The sequence below is a fragment of the Setaria italica genome, chromosome IX (genome assembly GCF_000263155.2).
Source record: "Setaria italica strain Yugu1 chromosome IX, Setaria_italica_v2.0, whole genome shotgun sequence".
NCBI lineage: Eukaryota > Viridiplantae > Streptophyta > Magnoliopsida > Poales > Poaceae > Setaria > Setaria italica.
This window is the reverse complement of record NC_028458.1, coordinates 57,757,348-57,777,990: the sequence shown is the minus strand read 5'-3', so window position 1 is coordinate 57,777,990 and position 20,643 is coordinate 57,757,348. Positions and strand designations below refer to the sequence as shown.

At 42.0% G+C, this 20,643-nt stretch overlaps 4 protein-coding genes across 5 annotated transcripts; 2 read left to right on the top strand and 2 right to left on the bottom strand.

Annotated features, from left to right (window-relative positions):
• The first annotated feature begins 1,073 nt into the window (after positions 1-1,073).
• On the top strand, positions 1,074-8,502 carry LOC101753940 (NAC domain-containing protein 86). Its single transcript, XM_004985890.4, is given in 9 exon segments — positions 1,074-1,185; positions 3,324-4,013; positions 4,121-4,440; positions 5,812-6,089; positions 6,305-6,661; positions 6,761-7,246; positions 7,354-7,435; positions 7,545-7,889; positions 7,892-8,502. Coding segments are annotated over 7 exon segments (1,785 nt in total). The 5' UTR covers positions 1,074-1,185; positions 3,324-4,013; positions 4,121-4,283; the 3' UTR covers positions 7,972-8,502.
• Positions 8,503-8,794: 292 nt separating this feature from the next.
• LOC101753261 (THO complex subunit 7B) lies at positions 8,795-11,558 on the bottom strand. Of its 2 annotated transcripts, none has more exons than XM_004985889.3 (3): positions 11,258-11,558; positions 9,673-10,288; positions 8,795-9,215 (listed from the first exon to the last, which is right to left on the bottom strand). In XM_004985889.3, the coding sequence occupies exons 2-3, from the start codon at positions 10,264-10,266 to the stop codon at positions 9,084-9,086; spliced, it is 726 nt and encodes a 241-aa protein (XP_004985946.1). In that variant the 5' UTR covers positions 10,267-10,288; positions 11,258-11,558; the 3' UTR covers positions 8,795-9,083. The 2 variants fall into 2 exon arrangements, with proteins under 2 accessions (XP_004985946.1, XP_004985945.1); XM_004985888.3 differs by having other exon boundaries at positions 9,673-10,305; positions 11,258-11,547.
• Positions 11,559-13,458: 1,900 nt separating this feature from the next.
• LOC101786986 lies at positions 13,459-16,878 on the top strand. Its single transcript, XM_004985886.3, has 11 exons — positions 13,459-13,745; positions 13,829-13,931; positions 14,351-14,364; positions 14,687-14,905; positions 15,001-15,072; positions 15,207-15,296; positions 15,404-15,442; positions 15,540-15,644; positions 15,902-16,067; positions 16,190-16,299; positions 16,401-16,878. The coding sequence occupies exons 1-11, from the start codon at positions 13,506-13,508 to the stop codon at positions 16,485-16,487; spliced, it is 1,245 nt and encodes a 414-aa protein (XP_004985943.1). The 5' UTR covers positions 13,459-13,505; the 3' UTR covers positions 16,488-16,878.
• LOC101752851 (ALA-interacting subunit 1) lies at positions 14,024-20,373 on the bottom strand. Its single transcript, XM_004985887.3, has 10 exons — positions 20,281-20,373; positions 19,646-19,697; positions 19,462-19,520; positions 19,292-19,366; positions 19,093-19,200; positions 18,876-18,946; positions 18,340-18,640; positions 17,930-18,219; positions 17,655-17,760; positions 14,024-14,428 (listed from the first exon to the last, which is right to left on the bottom strand). Exons 1-9 carry the CDS (start codon positions 20,299-20,301, stop codon positions 17,700-17,702), a joined length of 1,038 nt encoding a protein of 345 aa, XP_004985944.1. The 5' UTR covers positions 20,302-20,373; the 3' UTR covers positions 14,024-14,428; positions 17,655-17,699.
• Between the last annotated feature and the right edge of the window lie 270 nt (positions 20,374-20,643).

Genomic DNA, 20,643 nt, shown 5'->3' with positions numbered 1-20,643 from the left:
TGTACCTAGAGACAGTAGTAAAGAGTAAAAGAGCCAAGATAGAAGTCTAAGTCTGAACTCTGAAGTCAGCAGATCAAAGCTAGTGCTATCTTTTCCCAATGGACCAATTTGTAGTTGAAACTTGTCTTCAGCTTAGTAATTCACTTATTCTTAGGCTACTTTTGATAGTAGTGTTTGCTTTAAAATTTTAACCATCCTTTATTATGTATCCAGGATTTTATAACTATGGGTTAGAAGTGTCGTCCAGTATTCCAGTGTTATGTTTCTTTTTATAAATATTCTTCAGTAATTTCTAATAGCAGTTCTGGTTTGTTGTTACCGTTTAAAAACAATTTGCTAAGTTTTCCTTTTTTTAATCGAAATTAGCTTAAGTTTACCTTGAAACAATGGATTATGATTATATGGAATGCTATTCTTTTTGTCTGAGTAAATGCTCAACCAATTCTTGCTGCCCTGAGCTGAGATAGCACCGTCGTGCAGACATACTGAAATAGTTCTATGGACATGTCATTGCAATCACTTAATACTAGCCAATCAGAGAGTAATGAGCTATTGAATTATTCATGTAGTGACTGAACTTGACATAGGTAATTTGTTTGCAAGTTGCCAAAACTGCTTTACTTTACAGGACACATATGGTCCTGCAGTTGTTAATCGTCATAGTCAAGCAAAATGGTACTGGTGGGAACCGAATTTGCAGTTTTGGACTGCTACAGGAGAAACTGGAACTTTATGCCTTCCCAGTTGAACATCAAGCACTGTCTACATGGGAAACATATAAAGTTTGTTTCCTAATATTATCTGTATCGTATTGCTTCACCATTTGGTGCAAGGTATTCAGATCTCTTTCCCTGTTTGGGTACTAGCAGATTCCTGTGGAAGCCAAGATACTTGAACAATGGCCTACTTTTGGGCTTTCAAAAGTGGGAGGCTTGGTGTGGCCTATCCTTTCGGCTACACTGTTGCTGTTTGTTTTCTTTTGATACCTCTTATCTGATAATCAGAACCGACACTGCATTCAGCTCTGCAACCTTTGTGATTAAATAGCTTTCCTGAAATGCTTTTGAATGGAATATATCTCAGAATATCTTAATTGTAATTATTTTTATATCCAGGTTGAAGTACTTTGCTTGCCGCTTGCAGAGGCCACCCATCTCTCGATGGATGACAATGTGGGCACTCAAGGTCTGATCCCAACACCACCTTCAAAGTTCTAAGAATTATTCCTTAGCACAATCAGTATATTACTTCGCATTCATCTTTTATCAAAACTAGCACAGTTGAACAACTGTTACCCTGAACTCTGGCACCCAGCAAATAGATGAAATTTTCATGAATCATTTCCATTATTTGAACTAAAGTTCAATGTTTTCAAAGCATAAAAGCAAAGTAATGATTTTGTTCAAAAATAAACAAAGAAGATGGTGCTTTATTTGGTTGATGATGACAACCATTTTTTTCAAATTGAATTGAACACATGCTGATTAGACCTTAATCATTAGTTGATCAGTATGCAATTTTTGTCTCTGGCATCATTGGGAAGATACATGAGCTGATCTGCTGGGTCCAGGTGGGCTAAATTCTCCCTTTCTTCTGACTGTATTCCTTAAAGGCACATGTGAAGTTGTGGAGATCTGGGTCTCCTTATGAATCGAGCTGGCTGATCGTACTTTACATTTTATTATGTTCACCGTTGCTAGTTAAGACACAGCGCTTTTAAATTTTAAACTGATTGCGTCATGTGTGCTCTTCCTGTTCACTCTAGGCTGTCGGATCGACCGACTTGTTTCGCCATCTACATCACATTGCACAACATATTCATTCAGCTTTTGCATCAGAGCCACAAATCATAAGCATGGTTCACACTTATTCACAGAAACTGAGCAAACAGATAGCATGTAGCAGTAGTTTTCTGCATGTCATGATAATACAAAATCCAGTGCGTTGTCCTAAGTTAATCTGGTTAGAATTACATTCCACTTTCTTTCTTTACTATATTACATATATGCACAACACTATATATGGGTATTCCTGGTTTGTATGTGTACATGATACGCTGGTGGTCGGAGGCAGCCATGTAGTTGAATAGCTTAAGATGGGATGGGTTTTAGAGATACCCGCTGTGTGCGGTGAGGAGAAGCATAAACTCGAAAAGGGGAAAGGAACCTAAAGCTGGAACGGATGGATTGATAAAAAGGAAAAGTGGCCCACAAGCTATGCATCAGCAGCCGCAAGTTGGGGGCCTCGAAAGCTCCCGGGACCCAGCCCTTGCACTTGCCATGTAGGCCTAGCAGGGGAACGTGTCGAAAGTCTGGGCATCCCAGTACCTTCGGTGGATAACCACCTTTTCCTTTACCTTAGCAGCTGACTGCTGCATCATTGGCTGGCTCATTGGATACTGAGAATGGGTTTCTGGAGGTTAAACTGAATCATCGACCAATGAAATCGGCTGTGGTGTCTGCTGGAGAACACAAACCTGTCTTATTCAGCTCAGATGTGCTGATTTGGACCTGCTTCCCTTTCTGTTCTTTTGAAGAAAATGGCTCTCACTAGTCTTAAGTTCCTGCCGACTTCAGTAAAGGCCAAAAGGACGGTGGTTTAATTTGTGGATAATAGTTTATTTTACCCTCAAATTCAGTAAAATGAAATCATTGTGGATCAGATGTGAATGGAGTCTTTGTTGGTATTAGTAGGTCCTTCGACAGAAGCTTTTCAATCCTTCATGTTGGAGTACAAGTGAATTGTCCATCTTTCCCTACCAGCTTAAGCTTCTGGGTTGAACCTCTTGCCCTGATACCACATTAAGTTTCATGCACCAACTATTAAGTTACATGCACCAACCAGTTCAACCTAAAAGCTTAAGCTGGTAGGGAAAGGTGGGCAATTCACCTATACTCCAACAAGAAGGACTGAAAAGGCTTCTGTTGGAGGTAGTGGGCAACAATTACTGTCGAAGGATCTACTAATACCAACAAGACTCCATTCACATCAGGGTCAAAGGTCTCGAGTTCGAACAAACGCGTGATTAAATAAAATAATTGTAATTCACTCCAATTTCCAAGTATGCAGCTTGGAAAGTTGATTTCACCGGTGAACCAGCTATTTCTACTCAGGACTGGTTTTCTGAAAAGTAGATTTCACTGGTGAACCAAAGCTAATTCGGTCAGTGCCTTTTATGAACGATTCAGCTGTCGTAGCTTGGCTTACAAGTATCATTCTTACATCATGCAAATACATTGGATCAGTCGTCCAGAATATATACTCTTTGACATAATACGAAATATATGCTCGGCAATTCTGCCTCTCTTACATTGTTCTGGCAGGTGAGTTGAACTACTGTCGGCATGCATGCAGCCATCGCCCGCGATCAGTAACAGTACAGTATGCATTGGCAATTCAGCATATATTCACTTGGAACACCGTGAACAGAACAACAGGTAAACTTTAGCCCACTTGAGAGACAGTTAATCGCTCCTGGCAAAGTATTGGTAGTATAGTACATGTATTAGCTGCTAATCATGCAGGCACAGGCATCGAGGCAGGCAGGGCCCCCCGGCAAATCTTCATGGGGGCGCGTGTGTGAACGTGACGTAAACCGTCAAAGGGAAGTCGCAAGGAAAAAAAGTGTAGGAATCGAGTACCAACCTTGGGCCCCTCACCCTTTCCAACGGGAGCTGACTAGGCATTGCTCTGGTGGCCCACAAAGCAGCCAATAGCAACCCTACACAGTCCTGCAGCTATACAACAGCTCGCTTTGGCTGCCAAAGACAAGAAGAGAAGATTGGGATATTTCTATTCACCGATATAAAGCTAACTGACACAGGACACAACAGAAAAGCAAAAGCCAAAGGTGGAGAGAGACATAGAGAGAGGTGTACGTATAGCTTCATGTGAAAGATGACAAGAATCCCAGTATAAAATAATCTCTCAACTTTGCTATAAAGCCAGTGTCCCTCCCATCTCCGTTTCCCTCCCTCTCTCCTTCCTCATGCATGCATCTGCCATTAGCCAAGGTCTCCTCTTTCTCCTGTCCTCTCTAATACTGCACCTCATAGTTGCATATGTGACGATCTTGGTTAATTTTCTGCAACTTACGCCTGTCTGTTATTTCATGTTTCAGGTTTGTACATTAATCGTAGCTGATCATTCATTCATATAGAGCTAGTTGAGCAGTCTTGGTGTGGCTGTCCACATTTTTGCTTCAGATAGCCTTGCTGCCAGCCGCCTGCTAAGCTCTAAGCACACTTGCTGTGAGAGTTTTGAGAGGAAGGGCAGAGGAAGCTATGGCACCCGTCAGTTTGCCTCCTGGTTTCAGGTTCCACCCCACGGATGAGGAACTCATCATCTACTACCTCAAGAGGAAGATCAACGGGAGACAGATAGAGCTCGAAATCATTCCGGAGGTTGATCTTTACAAGTGCGAGCCCTGGGATTTGCCAGGTATATGCATATTCATTCTTCAATTGATCTTTGTTCGTACTGACTCTTGATGAACGAAGTTAGACAAATTCCTACCTCTATATATATCTATCTCTAAAGGAGTTTGGGTTTTGCAAACTCCATATAGACATGCTATCCCCACATTATCTAGTTCTCATCATGGTTTGCTTGCTATATTGAAAACATAGGCATTCGTAAGTAGTAGTTATGGAACACCTTTGATTGTGTGAACTGATAGGTTGTGATTCTATTGTGAATTGCTATATTTGCATGGTATAGGATTTTAACATCCTACATTTTTTTTCTTCCATGGAAAGCACATACATATATCTCTCTCATATTTGTGCTGGATGCCGTGCTGTGCAGACTCTAAGCAATCTTATTTTAATTTTTATACTATTATACTCTCCCAAGAAACAGCAATCCTTGCTCTTGAGGAAAGAATAACCTCATGTTCCCTTCTTGATGGACACTTCACCGACCTATACTATACTTGACATGCATCACTAGCTCTTGCAAATTGCAGTCTAATATAGATGTTGCCTTTATGTGTTCAGCACTTTCTTTAGACGTATTTATTTAATTTGTTCCATATTTTGATAGAATTCCAATTTATAGTTGATTGAAGCATATTTGGCACTGTTTGTCTTTTTTGTAAATAAAAATGCAGCATGCTTATAAAAGTCATATTCGCCATACTAGCTTTGAGTTAAAACAAGATTAACCATACTATGAATTTTTTTTATTACTTTCAAACTATGTGCACCGAAAGAGGGAATATATAGATAGATCTTCCTCTTTTTGGTTGAAAGAACCATAAGGCATGGCAAAATTCTGCCAAGTGTAAAGGTGGTCACGAAGATATATATTTGTGTCCATGCATCGAGCTGCTTGAAAAGGAAAAGAAATCCTTTATCCCAGTAACAACAAAGCTAAAGCTTATATATTTTGGTCCATGTCACAATCACACATAGATTTGAAGAAAAGATATATTCTCTTTATCCACTTGTTGTTGGCTTTCAAGCTTGTCATTTACGTACTAAAAATTACCTGTAGCACTGTATGAAATGAGTGCAGCAAAACATTGAATGAAAAGATGATTCTTTTATCTTCTTTGAGTGGCAAAATAAAGCAAGAAATTTAGAAAGGGGCTAGAGAGGTGGACATAAGTCAAGAAGGTGCATGGACAAAAGTGCACAGCCTTCAAGATATAAAGTGACCTTGGTCTAATTCTCTTTTCAACTATATATGGTAGTCTATCATGGTTAAATCTTTGAGTTCTATGGTTATCACATACCTATATAGATAAAATGGTAGCATTCATGCTGCATTTTTGTATACCTGACATCTCTCTCTTAACTAAATGTTCAGAAAAATCCTTCCTTCCAAGCAAAGATCTTGAATGGTACTTCTTCAGCCCTCGAGACCGCAAGTACCCAAATGGGTCAAGGACAAACCGTGCAACAAAATCTGGATACTGGAAGGCAACTGGGAAGGACAGAAAAGTGAACTCGCATAGGCGTGCAGTTGGTATGAAGAAGACCTTGGTTTACTATCGTGGCCGAGCTCCACATGGTTCTCGCACTGACTGGGTCATGCACGAGTACCGCCTGGACGAGAGGGAATGCGAGACTGACACTGGCTTACAGGTGCTACATTGCTACCTATATATGCATAAATCTATTTTAAGTACTGTAATTTGCATTGGGAAGGCACAAAGTGCTCATATGGTTCTACTACATGTGTTGCTGACACCTTATTTTCCTGGAACCCTAAACCTAGCTAGTATATCACACTGCCACACTGGGCGACTGATATATAAGCTTCTCTGACATATATGTGCTATTTGCATTTCTGTTCACAGGACGCATACGCTTTATGTCGAGTGTTTAAGAAGACAGCACCTGGGCCGAAGATCATAGAGCATTATGGCGCAGTACACCACCCCATCGAGCAACCTCAGTGGATGGCAAACAGTGTCGACCGCTCCCCGACTCTGGACTTGTCCAGTGATGTGAGAGGTGATGACTTCGAGAGCAGCAGTTTCTCATTTCCGACAGAGGCGCCAATGGACTCGATGCATGGTGGGTTCGGGATGCAGATGAGCACGGCTCATGAAGATGGCAAATGGATGCAGTTCCTGAGCGAAGACGCCTTTAACGCCACCAATCCTTTCTTCATGAATCCGGGTTCTTCCAGCTTCTCGTGTCTCCCGTCCAAGGTATGTAAAGAAGCAGAAATGCTAGTTTCAGTGCAGTAACACAGGCAACGAACATTATTTATTCTTACGGGTGCATACCAAATATTATATACAACGCAGGTCGATGTTGCACTCGAGTGTGCAAGGCTGCAGCACAGACTCTCCTTGCCTCCCCTGGAGGTGGAGGACTTTCCGCAAGATGTCAGCCTCGACACAAAGACAAACATACTCCGCAGCAACCCCAACGAGGTTGACATCCTTCAAGAGTTCCTCTCCGTCGCATCGGCCTCGCAGGAGCTAATCAACGGCACCAGCAGCAGCTACCCTGCAGAAATATGGCCAGGTGCCGGCACAAGCAGCGCCAGCACCCACTACATCAACGAGTTATCCTCGCTCGTCGAGCTCGGGGTGAAGGCAAAAGAAGAAGCAGACAATTTCTACAATATGGGCTGCATCGGTACGTCCGCAGGATTCGCCTCTAAGTCAGTCCATGTCGATGAACCGGTTAGGTTAGTTGAGATAGCTGACATGGAGGAGCTCAAGGAAGAGAAAAAGCAAGTGGAGAACCTTAGAGGAGTGAGGCTGCACAACAACGACCTAGGAGAGGTAAATTCTAGATGTCATGCTTGTACACGTAACCTCTCTGGCTCACCTTACTTTAGTTATATGAGACTAATATTTACATGCATATTTCAATTTTTCTGATCAAGCAGATTGTTGTAGAAGGAGATGAAAGCGGCAATCCAACAGAGTGCATCACACAATACCCCATATCAGAGACTGCTGACAATTCAGGTATGTAAATCTTTTGGTGCAACATGCGCTCTCCAGTTGAAGTGATTTAACTCTCAGCTAGGGTACTAGTAGACCTCCATGCATGCACTAACTGAGAGCTAGATTGCAGGAGAAGCCGGTCACCTGACCGATCCCACTGACGCAGGAGGCCTAGACACTGCTCCCATCTTCTCGCAATCTCAACCTGACGACTTTGCTATTGGCTTCGATGACGTCAACCCTAATGCATCCTTCGACCTATACGAGAAGGTTGACGTCAAGCATGGACTCTTCGTCTCGAGGGTCGGCGCGGCCAAGACATTCTTCCACCGCGTTGAGCCATCGAAGAAGGTCAGCTTCCACTTGAATCCCCTAGCAAGCGACGTCAGCAGAGCGATCGAGAAGTTCCATTTCCCCATTAGTGTTACGACCAAAGTTAGTGGCAGGGTTTCTATTTTTAGCAAGTTCAAGGCGCTCATCAGGGACAAATTCCTGGTGACGAAGCCGTCATCATACCAAAGGTCCTTAGGCAGCAAAGAAACAGCAGCAGTGAGTGAGCTGCTGCAGATTGTGTCGCTCCTCTTAACACCAAAGGAAGTCACAGGCCCTACGACTACTGAGCAAGAGTTGGTCAAGAAGAAGGCAAAGAAGGTGATGAAACCGGGATCCGGTTGTGAAGGAAGCGATGCGTGGCTTGTTCCACTCTCCAAGAGGAGTAAAGGCATTTCCAGCATGTTTTTTAGTGGGAAATGGGCATTTCTGACATCTGCATTGGCCATCCGCACTCCAGGGTGCAATCACTGAAAGGTCATTCTGATCATAACTCTGATGTAAAAAGAAAAAATATGGCTCTCATTATGCTAGAAACAACTCGGTATCGGGTGCCTGGTGCATGGAGATTCATAATCTTTGTGTGCGTTCATTAATTAACTGGTGTATAACTGGAGAATGTAACCATTATTTGTTCGTCCTTACGTGTACATGTTGAAGTCTAACCAAGTTGTATATCAAAACATTGTTTATCAATTGTAAGTGCGCCATGCACATACACATATATTCCCCAACACGATATTCAGTGTAATCCCTCATGGTTAGTGCTTGTTACATAATCATCTTTATTTCTAGTGCTATCTATTTAAAAAGTAAATCAATTTCACAAGTTAAAAAAAAATAGAGATGCTCATCCTCTACAACCAGTTCAGGAGTGGTTAAACAGATTGTGCAGTATGGATGCCAACACCGGACTTCAGAGTTCTGATAGCAGAGATCATAAAGAATGGATTCAGTCCTAAACATATACGAGTGCTTTCTTTTACCACTTCAGAGATGTGCGAAATCAAAGTCCCATGGATGGTTTTGCATGAAGGAAAGAAGTGAAGATATTCAGAATTTCAGATGCGGGCATGATTGACTATTCCACTTCAACCAGAATGGCAGTGCGGCATTATTCAGCGCACAAAAATATTGGAGAGCACAACTTTTGTCACACAACAAGGCGCGCTTTAATTTTTCTTCATAGTACAAACAGCATACGGCTCAATTTACAGGAGGTACAAAACCATGACAGAAGACATCTCCTAAGTCCTACCAGCTTGTTAGGATTCGATATGGCCCACAAACCATGTGGTGCATTTGTTCAAGCAAGGTTTGCAAGATGCATCTATCTTGATCAGTCTACAGCCATGGCATCTGAAGCACCGCCGCTTTCTTCTATGCTCATCTTCTGCTCTTCAGCGATAGCTCTCAGCTCATCTGCTATACTCTTTTGCTCATCTTCAATCGAGATCTGCAATTCCTCAACCTGTAGAAGGTGCAAACACACGAACAGATATTCCCAGATTAATCTACTATGAAGGAGGCTGAACTAGACTTATATGAATATGTAAAGGAGGTTTCCAACAAGAGAACTGCACGAGAATTATGATTTAAAAGGAAAACAACTGTACATTTTCTATTTATATAAGACACATGACTGATGCCAGTCCAATGAGAAAGGCAAGTAGATAATCAAATGTTCACACAGAATTAGGTGATCACTCATGTAAAACACAAAAATCAATCATATAATCCTAATCCTAGTCTGACTGTTACTTCAATACAAATATATACTGTAGGTATCAGCACCTAAAATTCACTAATCTTCATACTTGTGATACTATATTAATTGAGTTGTATTTCTATGTGACGCTATTAGTCTATTATACAGAGAGAGAAAACAGAACCTGAAAGAAAAAAAAAGACATTAGGCATAAACTCACCACATGTAGAAGAAGGGCAAATTGCTTCTTCCGTAGTTCCAAAGTCCTTAAGCATGCTACGTTCTCAGCCTCCAAATCAGCTATTTCCTTCTCAAGGTCTGCAATGAGTCTCTCAGTTTCTGACCGTGGAGGCTGCAAAGAAATCAGCTTCCTGATTGCTTCACATTCCTCTTTGTGCTGCCTCTCGATCTTGCTCTGCTCAAGTTGCTTCCTAAGATCCTCAATATCAGTCTGAGCTTGCAAGATCTGTCGCTCAATCTCAATCTGCAGCTCATTAAAGCTCTCCTTCTCCCTAATGTTTGCATCAACAACAGCCTTGCTTTTCAGAAGAGGCAGTTCAAAGGTGTTAATTTCCTGTAGGAAGGCCTTGTACAGTCTCTCGCAGTCACTCGTGTTATCTGCATCCTTCTCAATCTCCGTGGCAAAGGACATGAACTTCTTCTGAAGCTTCTTTAGTGGTGGTTCACCCCTGGTAGTAGTCGTCCTAGTCAGAAGCCTGTGCTTAATGATCGCATCGTCCTCCTGTGGTCCAAATGCATAATGCGCAGACATTTCTTCACCCCTTCCAGCAACCTTCCTCCCTTTGGCAAGCATTTCACAATGCAGGATCCAATAACTGAAACCAGCACAGTGCTATGAAAAAATTATATTTATAATTAGGTTGTTTCATTCACGAATCACGATATAACAAACTATATACAACTACAAATTTGAAAGCCTACATAGATACATGCATTACCCATAAAACTGACAATACAGCCTATACATGAATATTTGTTCTGCCAAGCTGTAGTAAAAATGCAACAGAGGGAGGGGGAGAGTGTGAATCAAAGCAGAGCCAGATAAAAAAAAACAGGGTCATCATAATTAACGGAATGGATCAAATGACTACTAACAGTAAAAGAGCAAGTTTCTACAGCAAACTGCCATATATAATCTAACAGTACAGGCTATTCACTGTATTTTTCTATTTGCCTATGCAAAAATTTCAGTAACAAAGAACTAACATTTTCTTAACAATTAAATTTTAGCACATCAGGCTCAGAAATGGTTAATTAAGGTGAGACAAATGTTATCCAAATACATAATGTGGAGAAGTTACATGGGTATGGATGCACACAACTCAGTCAGAAACAATGAAATATAAACTGTATAGCAAGAACTACTCGCTAAAGCGTCTGTCACTTCTTGTTGTTACCAGATTACCAGTGTCTACAGATCACACGATGGCACAACAGCACAAGATGCAAAAACATTGAGCAGCCTAATATTCTCCATTATGACCAGCTCAAACAACACCAGATAAACAACCATAAAGGAGGAATCTCTGCTAAATAATGCAACTCGTCTAACAGAAGAATCACTGCAAAACATGTACCTTGTACTTATACCACAGATAAACCAAGAAATGTATCACATTCAGTATCGCATAGAATTATCACATTCAGTGTCGATAATTTTTGCAGACAAAATCGAAGCTATTAGAAGAATCTAACTGGGTGGGATCCGAATACAAATAGCTTATATTAGGGTTTGGGGTGCTCCGTTTCGCACAGCAGGAAGGGAAGTGAAGGGGAGGGCATACCTGGTGGGTGCTCGTCGCCGGAAAAGGGCCCTGCGAAGACCGAATAGCGCCGCCGCTCACCCAGTAGTCGCCGCCAGGAAAAGAAGACTAAGATAGGAGAGAGACTGAGAGAAGGGAACGGGGGAGAGAAAAAGAGATGAGGGGGAAAGGGTGAACCGTGAACGCCCAGCAGGCACGCGCTGCACCGTGCGGGTGGCCGCGGCGCTGATGCCGGCGCCCGGCGGTAAAAGGGGGTCTAGGGGAGAGGAGGGGCCGCCGACCGCCGTAGAGCTGGAAGCAGCGGCTGCAAGCCGGCAATGGGGTGGGGGAAAGCACGGGATGCGGAGGGGTGCGAGTGGGCCGTGCCTGGGCCGGCACGACCCCCCGATGCCGTGCTGTGCGGGCCCATCAGCCCCCGGCCACAACGCGTTCGGCCCGTCTCGATGGACGTTGGACTCTCGCCGTTTATTTCTTTTATTTCTTTATTATTATCGGTTATTATTATTAAAATCATCCTCCATCTTTCTAATAATAATTGGATAACAAAATTGATTCATATCTTAAATTTTAAAAAATAAACCCATTTTATTTTTTAACGTTTTAATGAAATTTTAAAAAATCTAGTATTTTTTATTTCTATCTTGTCTCTTAATTTCTTCAGAAAGAAAATCTAGTTAGATGGTGCGGTGTGTACCATGCAACTTAAGTGATTCAAGTGATAATTTTGTGCATTAAAAGGCTCGTGGTGCATTTTATTTTTATTCCCCTTCTGATGGGAAACCTCTTCTCAAAGATGCCTCCCTTTCCTCTGTGTCTTCTCTCCCATGTTCCGCATTTATCAAATTTTAGAGCTTCCGACCTCCCGCCTCACCAATTGTTGGTTGTCCTCGGGCAACCAAATTCGCTTCTTGCTCTTGGTAATTCAAAGGACACCGTAGTATAATTTAGAGTAATTGGCTTGAGGTGTGTTGACGCAAATTTAGGATCAACACTCAAAAGCATTCGAACGTGCAGCCCTCAAAGACGCTCCTTGCTACGTCAATGTGAAGGCCGGTCAAACTGGTATGGCAAGCCGGTTAGACTCGCCAGAGAGAGACCAATGAACGCTCGTCCAGGAGGGATCCTGTCAGGGCAGGTGCACCTTGGCTTGCCCTAGGCTCGGCAGACCAGTTAAGACACCTCCTCATACCATGGAGACAAAAAAAGAATAGCACATGGGGTTGGAAAAGTAGGGTAACGAGGTAGGAAGGTAAAATGATAAAAGATAGATCAGTTTTTGATTGATTGAGTACCCTCAATCGGCCGTGACCCTTATAGGTAGAGAGGTCTTGCCCTGTTAGGAATCGAAACCCTAACAAATTTCGTGTCAAAATACAATTTCTAACTCGGACTACACAGACCAAACCGGTCTGACCGGTTTTCCTAGGTGCAAAACTTCCCGATGTCATAACTCTCTCATCCGAACTCCAAATCAGACGTTCTATATATTTATTCTGATCTACTCGACGAGAGCTACACAATGGTGAAGTCCACTTTGCATTTTGAGGACTTTGATCTAACCGGTCTGACTGGTGGGGAGACCCATTCAGAGACCTAATCGTCCAGTTCTCCAATTTGACCTCAAACAAGGCAAGATACGAGAACACACAGTGGATTATGATTTTGTCCATTAGTTGTAGCTGTATGCTATAGTAGTAGTGCGATCGATGATAAATGGCTTGAAGAATATGAAAGCGAGCTTCGGGTAAGGACGATTCACCATGAATGTCCATGCATATGGTTGCACCTTGATAACCGTTGCTAGATGGTACTGAAATGTTGTTAAGTAGAGATGATGATAATTAGTATACTGGTTTAGTTAGTTAAGAGATTGATTTGGATCAATTAAAATACGAGGGATGAAAAGTCAATATTTAAGGGATGAAAACACATTTTTTTTCTTAATGTCTGATTTCTATAACATCTTTTTAATATAAGAGCAGAGAGAGCACTATCTTCATGCGGCTAGGGTCAAGTGCCAGCTGACCAAAACGCAACCATCCAAGGCATGCATCGCAATGCTCCAGCACGCATCACATGCCTTGCCGTCAATTCATGCATCCGGTGGATTCACAGGAATCCCACCGATTCCGCGCCGTGACAAGAAGAGCTTCCCAACGCGTGTCTGTGAGTGAGACAGTGACGGCCGCACGGTCACGGGCTCTCGTGTGTCACTCCCTTCCCATCAGGCGCCATCACAGTCTCACGAGTGAGAGACGCATCGAGGACAATGGCCGCTGCTTGTAGCCGCTGCCTGCAGGCGGTGCTGCTCTGGGCGGCGCTCTCGCCGTGGACGCTCGCCTTAGAGGCGGCCGCGGCCGTGCCGGCAAAGCTCAAGGCCGCGCCGGCGCCTGTGGTGGCCGGGCCGGTGTCCAAGGTGGAGGACGCCAGGATGTTTCAGATATACTACGGCCAGAGCTTCAAGGTCATCAAGAACTCCGGCGACGGCAAGAGCTACCTGCTCATGCAGGTATGCATTTGCTAGTTTCGGCATCAGGTTCTTCGCCACTTTTAATTTTCTGAGAGAAAATTAGGAGAAGTGCGCATGTGCAGAACACGTCCAAGATGGCATCCAAGACAAAGTATTGCACGGGGAGGATCAAGTCGTTCGTCATCCCCCTCGCCAACTTCTCCGTCGACACCACGGCGTCTCCAGGTACTTGTATTACTTTTTAGAGTAAGAATGCAAAATTGAGAAATTCCTTTGTCCAAACATGAAACATCCCCTTGAACACAGATAATGCAAAATTAAGAACGTACAGATACTACATACCAATCCACGTTAAATTATATCCAAATAAACGTAGCAATAACATTTCTGAACTTTTCGCATCCGAAATATTCACTTCATCATCAGTTTCGTTCGGTTAGCACCGTCTACAAGATGATCTTTCTTTTTTTAAAAAAAGAACAAGGTTATGAAACCTCACTTTCTTTTTGCCTGTGCTTTCTTTCCTCGAACTGAATAGATAGTTCATGACAACTCCATTTTGTTCCCAAGTACTTTTGCTCCTTTTTGTCTGTACATACATCCGTACCGGATCGGGCTAATACTGTTTCCACCTTTGTCTGCAGTGTCATTCTTTGAGGTGAGCAATGCGGGATACAAACTGAGACTGCACTGCAGCATAGTTCAATGGCCGATGGGTCCTTCTGCAGGGGAAAAAAAGGAACAAAATCTGATAAACATCTATATACAATTTCTCATCTAGTCTGGACCAAAAGCTATGAAAATTGTAGTTAGCAGTTACTTATAAGTAGCATGCATGCACAATGAAACAAGAGGCAGCCAAAGTGAAAAAACAAAAGAAAAAGAAAAAGAAAAAGAAAACTCGAGATAGTGCAGAAGTAAATGTCCTAAGCTTATGGCGATTATTATAGAGCTCATGAGTACATTTGGCATGTCTGCAGCTACTTGGAGTGCTGGAAAACTTGAAGGGAATAACATCAAACCAAGTTGCTTCTGAATGTGTGCTCCAATCGTATGCAAGCGGAAATACCCAACTTGTTAATAGGACTGATGCACAGACACTCTCACAATTTAGTGCACAATTCATAAGCAATATAGATTTTGATAAAGGTTGCAACTTTGCAGCATATGTACCCTTAGAAGAGGATACACCATTGCAGGTACAGCAATAACTGGAACCTCAGCCCGCCTGGAACTTGTCTAGTTATTTCTATACCTAAAACTTATACACTGTCTCTTCAATGGTTCTCTTCAGAGGGCTGAGTGGATCAAATACTTGGGAACTTTCACAAATTCTGAAGACAGGGCAAATGCTGTCTATGATGCAGTTAAGACCACCAAATGCAACTCTGTTTGAACTATAATGAATATGTACTAAAGTATGTTTTTATGGCATATGACAGTGCCATAAAACCACACTTTGCAGACTATTTGCCTCATTTCTCTAGCATGTCATTGCAGATAAAGAGAAACTACTTGTGCTTAAGCAAAGCAGCTGCAAACCTTAGCACGAGATTCAAGCCTATTGTAGCGTGGATTGAATACACACAGGTATGCAACTAAAAACCAGTAAAATCATAACTTTCTCATCCATTCAAGTAACTTTTAGAATAACCCATGCTTGGTGATCATCAAACCTGCTCCTTCTACCGCTGTAGGGAATGTGGACATTTGTCAAAGATAATTACGCCTTACAGGTAAGATCGCATTCTATCGAAGGCTACAAAAAATGTAGTTCTCAAATAAACAAAAGAAATTTCAACAGCTGATGTTCATGTTTGGTTTCATGAGCAGTACATCACAGATGCAGGAGCAGAAATTGTTGATGCAACTATTACAAATAAGAGATTTAATAGTTCAGATCCAGAGGATATGGACAACTTTCATGCTATTCTTTGTGTGAGTATCAATCGTATAGAATATAATATTACAACTTTATAATGTTAAATAGTTTACCAGTTCACTGTTGCATTAGATGCACATAAGACCCCTTTTTTACTAAGAAAAGAGATTAACCTTGACAAAGTTAACATTTAAAATGACTGGTTATATCACATAAACAAGTCCTGCAAAACACCAAATGCTTTATAACTTGACACATTTTTCAATGACTCTACACTTAGCATCTAACTAAGCTTGGTTCACATATATTTCAGACAGTGGACGTGGTCATAGATCAGACATATGCTTTGGAGCCTGCAGAGTATAAACTATCCACATTTTTTGAGAATATTAATGTTAGCCACGACTCCTGTTTTAGTTTTGTATCAAACCGCAGAATATGGAGGTTTGACAAAAGGATAGGAGCTTCTGGGACACTTGGTAATAGAAGCAATCTTATTGCTAAAACTCCAGTTTCATATCTTTCACTCATGTAATGATCTAATTGATATTTCCATCCCAAAGAAGTGGTATCATAGACATTGTCCTTCTTTTTCCTTAAGATTGGTATGATGGAGCTATCTCCCAGCCCCAGTTGGTTCTTGGAGATCTAATAGAAGTTTTCTTCCCAACGGGGAACTACACAACAATTTACTTCAGGAATCTTGCAAAGGCATGAGCCGTGTTCTCTCTATGCTACATTTGTCCTTTCATTTGATAATTAATGGCATCTCCAGAACAAGGTTGTTGATCAGTGGAATTATAATTACACAGGAAGAAGGGGTCACAGAGATTGGCCCTGAAATGTGTCTAAGGAGCATATCCACAACCATGGAGCCTATAATCCTGCCCTGCCAATGATGAGCCCAGATGAACATGAAGACTTTTCAAGCTACTATACTCGCAGACAGTGGCGACTAGTTGATGGAAGCATTTTAAGTTACTGACAAACTGATCTGAACAGAAGCATTTGCAACAAAGATTAGATTACACAGTCGAGAAAGATACATTGAGGCATTGAGCGTTCTTCAAAATATGCTGAGAAGGAACTGCTATTTGGTCCAGTGATCATTTTCTTTTTTCTTTTCTTTTTTTGAAATGAGGACGTCTGTTGATCATTTAATAAGCGATTACAAACCAGGACCGTTGTATCCATGTTGAAGGGAGTTCATGTAATTATCCAATAACCCATCTTTTGAAACTGAAACAAGTGTTCTCAATACGATATATGCATGTGATTTGTATTTCTTGACTGATCTGTCCTAAAAATTTTATGAACTGAGATACTAAGGGCATGATTGGTTTCTTGCGCGGCTTAGCCTGGCTCGCATCAAACCAGCCAGGTTGAAGAGGGCCTGTCCACGTGCATGCAAGGCGCATACGTTTGGTTGACTGCATGAATATAGCGTGGATGGACTCAGCTGATGTTTGGATGATCGCATGAAATAGATAAACATGAATGTTTTAGTCACCAGCGCGCTCCCTCGCGCCCCCGCGAGCCAGGCCCGCGAAAAACGGATTTCATTTTCGTTTCTCGGGAGCCAAGCTCGACGGGACGATTTGCACGCCACGAGCCAGGCCGAGCTCCGTTCCCGGGCAACCAAACTGCTCAAGACTGCACCCCGTGAACCAGATCAGACCATATGCAACAAACCAAACGCGCCCTAACTGCTTGCACAGCTTGATTTAATGCTTAGTCACGGTACTTAGGTTACAAGTAGATGAAAACACAAATGACACAAAGTTGAAATGCAAACTCTTTAGAGATCATATAATCCAAAAAAAAACATTAGCCACTTGGACTTGGAGGCTACTTTCTTTGCGTGGTACAGATAGGGAACTACATAATAAGAGTGGAATTAGGAAGCAAATAACTATATTTTAGTCAAGTAAAATATCTCGTTGTCAGGTGAAATTAGTACGGTACATTTTCCACCATGCATCATATTATGGACCTGGAGTCACACACTCATACAAGTTCAAGATATGAGGGGTAATAGCATGCTCATGTAAAAGCAATATACTTACCCATTGAGGTGCTCTTATATGTTTACAAAGAGTAGGTTCAGTGTATTAGTTTGGACAGTCCAGGGTGTCCCTATTCCATGACAAGAATGAGGGGTCTCCAAGAGTCCTGAAAGGAATGAAATGTGATTTTCTCGCTGCTACAGTCATGATATGAGGAAGAAAGCTATTTGGCTCCTTCTAGTATTTGTATCTCAATATCCACAGAACTAAGAACTGTTTTGGCCAAATCTAATCAGAGGAAATACGTTATCCTGAGAGAAACAAATATATTATACCTTGGCTTAAACATGTAGAGAACTACGAAAACCAGTGCAAGGAAAAGGCACAAACCACCTACAATCAGATATGCAACACCAATGAAATTATTTTTGCCTCCAATCCAAGATGTAGTTGAAAGGACCAATGCTTTAGACCCTCCAAAACTATATGTGTTATAGTTGTTCTGTATAACCACAGTTAGTTGATCGTTCGCCATAATATCTGTCTCAATTCTGCCATAAAGCTTTCTGAAAGTTGGAAGGGCAGCAGTTCTCATCCAAACAATGAGATCTTCTTGCTCACTTAACTAAATAATTGACAGAGAAAAATGGAAGAAAATAATTTAAATTAGATCGAAATCCAGAAGAAAAATAGATGAAGTAGAAGTAGTGAAAATATTCAGTGTTGAAGACAGAGAGAAGCATACCGGTATGCTCTCATTTAGCTTAGCACCACCTATGAGATTTCCATTCTGAAAGTTCCTGGGATAAACATCACTGCCAAATTTTTTGTTCTTGTCACTCTGCCAAGCTATATCCTTTTTATTCACTTCAATCACTTTCTTGTTGACTGAAATTGTATATGTATCATTGAACAAACTCCAAGCAATGAGGCCACATGGAACGATTGGAGCACCATCAGCACTAAAACCTTCAGGCTCACAATCTTTTGTCAAGTGTGCAGCATTTTTATACCGCAATTGTTTATCACTGCGACTTTTCACGTACCTTGGAAAAGAATGAATAAGAAAATTGTCTGAATGTCAGCATAATTTCTACTGACATAACATCATCAAAGTCAATTCTTAACAGTTCAATGTTGCTGCTAATGCACTGGATATAAAAGGACATGTGGTAATTAGTTCAACAACATCACGGTTCAATGTGCCTGTTAATGCAGTAGATATAAAAGAACTGGAAGCAATGAAGTTTTTTGGATACAACATTTGATTCAAGCATATACCGTCGATGGTTCTGATAGAAGTCACCAATCTGGTAATATATTTGAATTGGGCCCTTCATATGCTTAGGCACCTACATGGCATACAGCAACCATTTAGTTCAGTACAAATTTTGGTGGACAAAATGATGAAAGATTGCATCTTAACAGCGTGAGCAATAAATAAGGTAATCCTTTGCACCTACTTACTCAAAGAAACCTAAATTTAGGTCATACTCACAGTTAGAGTTCTTGTGCATGATTTATCAGTCTTAGAGTCCTGAATGTACCCAACCTTGTCAGCCATGGGCACACAATTTGTATCATATCTATCTATCAGCTCCACAATCTGCATTGCAGGCGAGTAACATACTAAAAATCTGCAAAATATTACAAAATCAGCAAATACAAAAATGTAGTCAAAACATATATTGGTGTACCTCCTGTGATGCAGAAAGCGATGCAAGACCAACTGGGACAAATATGATGCCAACCAGTAAGAAGGCAGAAATGACCTGTGCTCATGAAAGAGGCTAATAAATCCGATAGACAGTGAAGCGAACATTTATTTGAAAACAATAGATTATTGATAAGTGGGTTAGCTAATTACAATTGCTGGAGTTAACAGTGGTTTGCATGCTGGAAGCTCCTGCTGCGTGAACTTAGAATCTGCACATAGGAATGTTGGAGTCTTGATGTACAAATAATATTAAATCCAACAAAAAAATCTTCGGATGACAAAGCATACATTTGCAATACAAACGAAAGAGAAACGGGGGAGCAGGGACAAATACATTTGGGCTTATTGGATTTCTTCGAGTTGTCCAGCGTTTCGAATGGATCCATCTGCAGCAATAAGCAACAAAGTTGGAGGCAGAGTTAACAATTTTATTGCAAGAAGCAGATAAAATTAACCAACTGGAAATTATTACAACTCTGCGAGTGGAGAAACAAAGAACCGGCAAAAGGCAAAACACAAAAACTGTAGAGAGGTCCTGATAGCTTTAGTTGACTAAGGTGAAAGGGGAATTTCGGGACCCACCGGGTCCTAAGCAATTGAAGAAAATGGATAAAGAAAGACCGTGCTTATGACTGCTGCTTTCGCCGCTTTACTTTTGTCCCTGTCTAAGCCATGATTATGTGATGATAATGACATCGACAACCCTACCAATTAGATCACGGGCGTGTGTGTACGGCGGTCGCATGAAGAAGACCAGGACATTATTTCAATCCAATCGGATACAAGGAACGGAATTCTTCGGTCACATGCGTCCAGAACTACCCGACCACAACAAAATTACTATTAATCATTTCTCAAATAAAACGTGGCGATTGGCCTAGGCACTGAGAGTCGAAAGGATTGGGCGGAATCGGATTATCTGCTCAAGGATTAGAACCGACGAGGTGGGTTGGGTCATCGGGAGCTTACCGGGGAGGCCTTCGATCCCATGTCCCGACGGGAAAGGAGGAGGAGGTGAGGTCGGAGGTGGAATGGTGGTGGAGGGCGGAGAGCGACGGGGAGAGACCCGGACGAACGAATGGGTCGCGACTCGCGAGATGATGGAACGCGACGCGGTGGTCGCGGCCCAGGCTGATTTCGATGGGCCGGTTCTGAGCCAGATTCGCGAGTAGTCTGTTCATGGGCTCGATTCTAATGTGCCAGCCCGTCGTCGTCGTCTCCGGCCCGGGATGGGATGCTCGGCCGCAAACCATTCAAGGGCCCAACGGGCTAGGGCCAGCAGAATACGTGAAACTTGGTTGCGCAACGGTAAATTTGCACCCAGGTCTCTTC